The sequence below is a fragment of the Diabrotica virgifera genome, chromosome 6 (genome assembly GCF_917563875.1).
Source record: "Diabrotica virgifera virgifera chromosome 6, PGI_DIABVI_V3a".
NCBI lineage: Eukaryota > Metazoa > Arthropoda > Insecta > Coleoptera > Chrysomelidae > Diabrotica > Diabrotica virgifera.
In genome coordinates, this window is record NC_065448.1 from 23,018,278 (window position 1) to 23,027,487 (window position 9,210).

Genomic DNA, 9,210 nt, shown 5'->3' on the forward strand with positions numbered 1-9,210 from the left:
AGCAAACAAGTGGCTTTGTTGTTAACTTGCAAATGTTCCCAAAATGTAAGCCTATTTGCTGGCATTAAGGAAGACAAGGTTTTAATAATATTGGCCTTTATTTCTTCAGTGATACCTCTTATTGGTTTTTTTTTTTGGTAAAAAGCCCTCCATTTTTCAAGTTCTCATTTTTCAAAAAAATTTAGCTCAGCTTTTCAACTTGAGTTTTTTTCCTCTTATTGTTCGAATTTGCAGAATATCCTTTAGATAAATGCGCGGTTGTTGTTTCTTTAATTTATAAATTGAAGAACGATCATCCCACTCATAAAAATTTTCAGGTGTAATAACTTTTACTGTGCTGGAATTAGTTTTTTGGACAACAGCAACAAAATCTTTAAAATCATATATCTTTGGATATTTTTTCATAGAAGCTTCTACTTGATGATGAAAATTGTCCGCAGACATAAACGTATGCCCAGGTTCAAAGTATTTAATAACAATCTCGTTAATAGAGACCTATGCGTGAGTTAACAATGTAAGTTAAGAAAGTAAATAACCTCCAATTTTTCTTTTGTGACGAACAGTTGTCTACCCATAACACAACATGTTCATATTCTCTCATTTCTAAAAAGAAATTGTAATACATGGTCACCAAGTCTCCTTTTTGCCTTCCTGCGAGGCCTTCAGGTCAAAGTAGGGCAATTGGTAAAACTTTTTTCTGTTTTGTGCCAATCGAAACAAAACTATGATTAAATACTATGATTCTTGGACAAAATATCGCCTTTTTAAACATATCCAATCTGGGGAGCTTGATAACTTTTTGAAGATCTCCCGAAAAACAGGTACACAGTTTTGTCATTTAAATACTCTTTGTCTAGCTGGTAGGCTGAACGAGCTTCATTTGCCTTGAAGATATGGTTTTGCCACAATAAACAAACTTCGCAGTCTACACAAGGATTTTCTTTTGTATGTTCCGGATTATGTAGCAAGAACGTTTCACATGCTTCACACTCTTCATGGCCGAGTTTTGTAAATGAAATATTCAATTCTTTTCTTAACTACCGTTCGATATATTTCGTAAGATCAAAGAAAATTGGGGTGTTTTTCTTTGAAATATGATTACAAAAACTGGATAGTTACATCACTCGGTAGGTATCGTTTATTTGGGGCGTGTTCGCGGCGATACAGCAGGATTAAACTTTTCAACATGAGCTCTTATCACATTTCTATCAATTTTGGGAGTCTTGGTATGCTTACCTTGTTTACTAATACTATGACAGATAAATTTTCTAAGTTTCTAGAAAAGCAGTCTTGTAGTATTCGATCATTATTTTTACTGTATCCCTATGTCGATATAAAAAATTGTTTGCAAACTTGTACTTTTTTCCCAGAACTACACTTACCTAAACTGTGCCCACTTCTAGGTAAAAACAAAATTCTATTAAGCAAATTTACTAGGTAGAATGAAACACTAACACATTTGTTGCTTTGATGTAAATAAACTGAAAATAAACATTGCACTTTTAGACGCGCATTCGTTCATAAGCCGGTGAATTACTTGTCTTAAAAGTGGTATGTACAGAATTTTGAGAACATACCATTTACTAGCTAAGGAATAGTAAATACCACGTTTAAGACTATTACTGCGCTATTTTGTTGTACATATTACAATTGTTTTAACAATATATTTTTATTTTTATAAGCTTTTGCAACTTTTAAGTTAATCAAAATGATGTAGAATGTAAAGGTTTATATGTACTTATAACATCATAACTCCATTTGGCACAGAATTGGAGATACCACTTTTAAGATAATCACGGCAGTATATTACTCGACGGATTTTAGGTGCCCACACCAACAAGTTATTTACTTCTTTTTTTTTTTTTTTGTTATCTTCCATATTTCGCTTCCATACTCGACTGCATTAGACTGAATTGCAAAGAACGATCTGTTATCACCAGTATTCGCGTTTCCACTTATTGTTCTCTTTGATGTTATTTTGTTCCTATATATTTAAATTATTTAATGTCCGACTGGTATATTATTTGACAAATAATGATATGATTTCGAAGTCAGTTAAGTATGATATAATGCCCTATGGCGTTATTTTGAAAAATAACGCCCTAAGGAATTAAATTTAAATAACTAATTAAATACTGTCAAGTTGACAAATAACAACCTAAGTAAAACTATGGTTACCACAATTACGTTAAGTCTATTGCTGGTAAATGTACTTATTTGAAAACGAATGAATTCAAAATTAATTCAAATTTTTTGCATATAAAGGATATTTTAGTCCGACATTAAACGTTGAAGGCACCACGAGTATTATAGATAATAACGCTTGAGGTCAATGGTGTATATACCGAGGGCCTTCGGCCCGAGGGATATACACCATTGACCTCAAGCGTTATTATCCTTTAAATAACCTTGGTATCTTAATAACTTTAACCACATCGAAGTAATGATCGTTTATACTATTTTGATTTATGTGTCGTCGTTCTTGTTTTGAAACGACCATGTATTTTGTTTTGTCTTTATTTACTTTAGACCAATACTTAATGCAGCTAAATATTCTACGTCATCGGCAAAGGCGAGAACTATCTTTGCTCTCCGATCAGCTCTATCTAATTTGGATTTTAGGTTAAATAATATCGCACGGCATACTCGAATGCCAGGTTAAATAACAATGGAGACAGCGGATCTCCCTGTCTCAGTTCGCAATTTACGCAGAAAGCCATTGATGTTTTCCCTCCTATTCTACCTTATGCCATACTTAAGTTACTGAGTTACAGTGGAACTCCGATAAGTCGGCATTCGATAACCCGGAAGTCCGGCTAACCCGGAGCGATTTTCGTCAGACAAAATTGACACAACCGAAACTGACGTGAGTTTTTTATCAAGAAATGAACAATACTGTATACAAGTTTACGTAATTTAGATGGACTGTGCATATGTACTTCATGTTTTTGCAATTAGTATTGAGTTTATCTGTAAGTATACCGTATTTTATTAATTTTTACCATATTCTCCGGCTAACCCGGATTTTCGATTACCCGGATCAATCCGACTTATCGAGGTTCCACTGTACTTACACACAATTGCGTTACTTCCCTAACCACGGCAATCTTCTTAAGAGCAAACAGTAGCGATCAACACGTAACAACAAACGCGTTCCAAGATTGCGGCTCTAATTTTGAATATTTTGTCGAGATATTTGGCACACATATTCGTAATATAATAAAGAATGGCCCAATTTCAGAAATATGTTAGTATGTGGAAATTACTCAACTAAATAAAATATTGAAAAAATGAGCCTGTACCGCCATTAAGAAAGACAAAAAAATACACTTTCTTCAAATTAACTTTTTTATCCCATGCCTAGATTTTGTGTCACATTGGAACTACTAAAAATCGATTTTTTTATAAGAAACAAATCGAACGTCACTGACTTGGCAACATTTCGCGCCTATGTGTATAAAAATTATTGTTTTTGATAGCATAAACGTCACTGTCAGTGTCGAATTACCGACGCACTGTTGCCTCACTTTTGAAAGTTCGCAGAACTTTCGCAATCTTGGACCGCGTTTGTTGCTACCTGTTGATCGCTACTGTGTGCTCTTAAACATTATACTTGGTACATTTTTCTATTAGTGTTTCTACAGTGTGCTGGCTGGTCTATAGCACTAAAATGTTTTCTGAATCCAGCCTGCTCGACAGATTGGTAGAAGTAGAACTTACCTATTTATTAGGCGGTTGGTGATGATTTTGGTTTGTAATTTACAAGCTTCTTTCATAATATACAAGCCACCAACTTTGTCATAATTCATAAATATTATAAGTCAGAAATATTTTCATATCAACAACATGTATATATGTATTACTAACAATTGAAAGTATTTAAATTATATAGGAAATAAAAAAATCGAACTAGTTGATTTAAAATATCGAATTGTGTAATCTAATGATAGGTTATTAAACAGTTTAACTAATATTTTGGTTTAAAGTATAAAAAGACATTTCACCAAATTATTCATGTGATTCTAATAGACAAATCAAGATGATAAAGTTGGTACGTACTGCCGTCATACGTTTTTTATATTTTTATAGTTTAAGACCACTTAGTAATTAATTTTGATAATATTTCATAAATATGAAGAAAATCTTAGTTGTGATAGTTCTTTTTCTTCCTTTCTTAACACCGTTAGAGTGTCGGAATTTTTGTTTTGTTGGTATCTTTTCTCTTTTTCCATTGTGTTTTGTTTTTGCATATGATTTTTATTTCTGTGTAATTTATCCCTCTGGCTTTACCTGCTTTTATAGTATCATTTATCCAAGTTTTCTTGATCGTTGTCTCTTTTTTCTCTATTGGTTTTTTTATTTATCTCTATATGGTCGTATGGTCCATGAGGAAATGGGCTTTATTGGCCGGCATAAGCCGTCTTTATTTATTTCAGGTTCTTTTTCGTTATTTGTGACCAGGTCCATTCCCAAGTACTTACGTCATTCTGGTCACGTATTCTATGTCATCTGTATATAGTGTTGTTGTTGCACGTATCTATTTCATCATCATCATCATCAATGGTGCTACAGCCCTATGAAAGAGCCTCGACCTTCATAAGTCTATTACGCCAGTCAGTCACATCCATTGCTAACCGTTGCCAGTTTGCTGGGCCTATTTTTCTCCCATCCTCATCCACACCATCCTTACATCTGAGTTTTGGCCTACCCCTATTTCTACTTCCCACAGGTTGTAACATAAGGATTCTTATAGGAGGGTTGTTATGCTGTCATCTTGCTAGATGTCCTGCCCATCTTAGTCTTCCTATTCTTATAAGAGATACTACGTCTTTACCACCAAATATATGTTTATATCTGTGGTATACCTCGTAGTTGTACCTCCTCCTCCAAATACCATTTTCACAGATGCCACCGAATATTCCTCTCAGGATCCTTCGTTCAAATAAAAGCAGAAGGTTTTCATCTGCCTTTGAGATGGTCCATGTCTCCGATCCATATGTCAACACTGGTCGTATAAGGGTTTTGTATATGGTTATTTTTGTTTTTTGGCTTAAGTTTCTGCTTCTCATATGTCTACTCAGTCCAAAATAGCATTTGTTCGCTAGGATTATCCTTCGCTTGATTTCTTCCGTCATGACGTTCTCCATGGTGATCAGGGAGCCTAAGTATGTGAATTTGTCTACTACTTCAAAGGCAGAGTTATCAACAGTGGTTTATATGAGTTTTTTTTCTTATATGTATTTATTACTAGCTCTGCAGGTTTTGCACTTTTTGCAAGTATATAAATACGATATTTCTGCTCATTATATACTGTCTGATTACATATTATATATTCAAGGACAAAGTTACCTTAAAATGGCCTTAAATACATACATCTGCTTCAGTTTCTATCATTTTCATTTTTGTACTAGTCCTATTAACGTTGGAATATCTTGAAAAAATATTAGGTATGTACCTAGTTTTTTTATCTATTGAATCATAGGCTTGCTTAAAGTTTAAAAAATATATTGTAAACATCTATTTCATAATCAACTATTTTCAATGGGAAATATTTAGGGACGACGTCTTTCAATGCCAGATGGCGCTAGCCACCTACTATCATCACTTCAGTTTCAATGGGTGGGAAAACCTCTAGATACGAATCAGTTAAAATATGGAGAACAGTGCCTACGTTCCTTCCGATGAAGGCTCCAATAAGAGCCGAAAATCGCGATTCAAGGGACTGGACTGCACTCCGTATTCTAATTGAAAAGTAAGATTGTTTTGCCTTCGCATTGCAACTGAATAAAAATGGTATACGTTTTTATTTTGGGAAATATTTATTTCATAATCTGCCCATGCTTAGGCTGGTATTTGTTTATAAATGTTTGGTTTTTATTGTTTATTCTTATCAATAAATACCTATTTAATACTACTTAAACGCTTAGACTAAAAATTAAAATAACCATTATGTTTCAGATACTGATTTTAATTGTTGCTTCAACCTTCATCTCTAACTCAGAAAGCTTCTTCATTGGCAACCGAGAAATAAGAAAATTTTTTGGATTCTCCCCTTTTAAAGCATTCAGATTTTTTAGGAAAGACGTAGACCATGACGACGACCTTAAAGATCATTATCGAGAAGACGAACATTACAAAAAGGATTACAACGATTATCCTCAGAGTATTAACGAGAAACTGAACAAATATCATAAAGAAAAACCAACTGACCTTCTGGATATAGAACATTCAAACCAACATGAAGAAGTCTCAAGACCTGAGTCGAAATCGAAACCCCATCAACATGAAGAAGAAGCCAAAATAATAAAAGTAAAGATAGTCAAAGACGAAAATCCTCAACATGACGAATTAAAATATGGCAGGGTAATGATTTTAGTTCCTGAAGGTGGATCTAGGTATCATCATAACCAAGCAGATGAGTTCCACCACCATTTTAATAAATATTTTACTGGGTATTCTGATAATTTCGATAAATTCGAAGAAGAATTTCAATTTTTTTAAAAAGTCTGTTATTAAAATAATTTGATACCTGTAAAAATATTTAAGTGATTGTTTTTTAATACAATTTTATTTTTGTAACCAGCGCTGTTTTAATCATATTTCCCTTATTTCTTGAAATTGTTTCCTGGTAACATAATTGTTAAAATTAATTTGTCCCTATCTTCTGCTTTTCTTAAAAGCGTCTGTGTATTTAACCCGGTCCAGTTGCGAATGTTTTTCATCCAGGATATTTGTCGTATATCAGGAACCCTTTTTCCTTTGATTTTACCCTTCTGGATATATTCGTTGTTTATTTTATTCAGCTGCAATAACTCGTACTTATCATTTCTAAGTATGTGCTCCAAATATGCTGTTTTTCGCTTTTTAATGGTGGTAAAAAGTTCTCTGTCATTTAGTCCAAGTAATGAAGCTTAAAATGGGACAAAACCTCGCAATTTTTACAGAATGGATCGATTTGCTTGAAAATTTGAGAATAAGTAGTGGATAGTCCAAGGATCAAAATCTATATGATGTCGAAAGGCGCTTTTATCATGGGGTGGTTGCCACCCCACCTCGGGGGTGGAATTTTTTTATTATATTTTGACCACAGAAGTTGGTAAAAACATTCATTATATGCAAAAAACGTTCAATACATTTTTTTGATAAAATTAATAGTTTTCGATTTATTCGCTATCGAAAATGTAATATTTATATCGAAAAAATCAATGTTTTTAATTAGTTTTATGCTAATAACTCAAAAAGTTTTCTTTCTATCAAAACAACTTTGCTAAACAAAAATGTACCTTTTGAAAAAATAAACAAAATCCTTTTTTTAATTTTCTTTAAGACTAACAGTAATAATTGAACTATATTTTATTATATGTTAGCTCTTCTTCGTCAAATGCTAAATATTGTAGTTTCAAAGTCAAAAGACGGGAAAACTATGCGTTTTTTCGAGGATAACTTGTTGAAACTAATTTAAAGTATTTAAAAATATTTATCTCCAGAAATAAAAAAAAACTAGCTCTAAAAATTAAGTGACATAATGAAAAGAATGTCAGTCCCTATTTTTTTCAGCGAAAAAGTGATAGGAACCAACCGTCTAATCACCACCCTAATTAAAATTAGTCATTGAACTTATTTCGTCTTCTTTATTTATGTATTATTAAAAGGTTCTGGAAGTCTGACCGGCTTAGAATGATTAGTTTTTAAAAAAATGGAGTTAAAAACGAATAACGAATTTTTGTAGTTTGGAAAAAAATGCTTTTTCTTCAGAATAGAAAGATTAGCATTAGAGATAAGAAAAAATATTTAAATATGACATTGTAGCTTATTTAAATCCCAAGAATTTGGTTTAAAAAAATTTTTCTACGGTAAAAATTGAGTAAGGTATTGACAATTTAAACATGTAATAACATACAAAAACCACCTTTACCAACCCTTTCAAAGTCACCTCGTTTTGCGACTGAGGATTTTAAAAGGATTTAATAATTATAGCCTTATAGATCTTGTAAAAACCTACGAAATTCTTTTTTACCAAACTTTCTAAGATAAAAAATAATAAAGTTACGATTAAAAAATCAATATTTTTTTGAAAAAAAAAAGAAGAAATCCAATTGGAAGCATACTAATGTAAGTTAGAGGTGCTTTTAGTGATTGGCCTTATTAATTTTTCTTTATTTATGTATTATTAATATATTCTAGAAGTTTCACTGGCTTAGAATGATTAGTTTTTAAAAAACTGGGAGTTAAAAGTGAATAACGAATTTTTGTAGTTTGGTAAAAAATACCATTTTCTTCAGAATATAAAGATTAGCATCAGAGATACGAAAAAATGTTTAAATATGAAATTGTAGGTTATTTAATTCCCAAGAATTTGGTTTGAAAAAATTTTTTCTACCTACGGCAAAAATTGAGGTAATCGTAAATGAGTGATTTTTTCGATATTAAACTACACTTTCGATAGCGAATAAATCGAAAACTATCAATTTTATCAAAAAAATGTATAGAACATTTTTTGCTTAGAATGAATGTTTTTATCAACTGTTGCGGTCAAAATATAATAAAAAATTTCCACCCCCCAGACGGGGTGGCAACCACCCCCATGGTAAAAGCGCCTTTCGGTATCATACAGATTTTGATCCTTGGACTATTCACTAATTATTCTTAAATTTTCAAGCAAATCGACCCATCATCATTCTCTTTGCCTTATCCCTATGCGGGGTCGGCTTCCCTAATTGCATTTCTCCACACAATTCTATCTTGGGTCATATCAATGTTAATCCCCTTTACAAACATGTCCTGCCTTATCGTCTCCCCCCAGGTCTTCTTTGGTCTTCCTCTCCTACTCTTTCCAGGAGTCTGCACTTCGTATTGGGTGGTTAACGTCTCGACGTTGAACATGACCAAACCATTTTAACCTATGCTCTCTCATTTTGGCATCAATTGGTGCCACAGCTAGATTTCCCCTAATATATTCATTTCTAATTTTATCCTTCATTCGTTGTTCCTCTTTATTTTTCACTGCCCAACATTCAGTTCCCTACATCATAGCCGGTCTTATGGCTGTTCTATAGAATTTTCCCTTCAGCTTCATTGGAATTTTTCTGTCACACAACACACCACTCGCTTCTTTCCACTTCATCCATCCAGCCTTAATTCTACTGCATGCATCTCCATTTCTCCATTACTCTGTAATACCGATCCTGGGTACTTAAAACTATTGCTTTT

The 9,210-nt window shown here is 32.8% G+C and overlaps 1 protein-coding gene across 1 annotated transcript; it reads left to right on the forward strand.

The window, feature by feature from the left end:
• The first annotated feature begins 4,034 nt into the window (after window positions 1-4,034).
• On the forward strand, window positions 4,035-6,541 carry LOC114331206 (uncharacterized). The gene is made up of 2 exons (XM_028280704.2): window positions 4,035-4,051; window positions 5,959-6,541. The coding sequence occupies exons 1-2, from the start codon at window positions 4,040-4,042 to the stop codon at window positions 6,499-6,501; spliced, it is 555 nt and encodes a 184-aa protein (XP_028136505.1). The 5' UTR covers window positions 4,035-4,039; the 3' UTR covers window positions 6,502-6,541.
• Window positions 6,542-9,210: the final 2,669 nt, after the last annotated feature.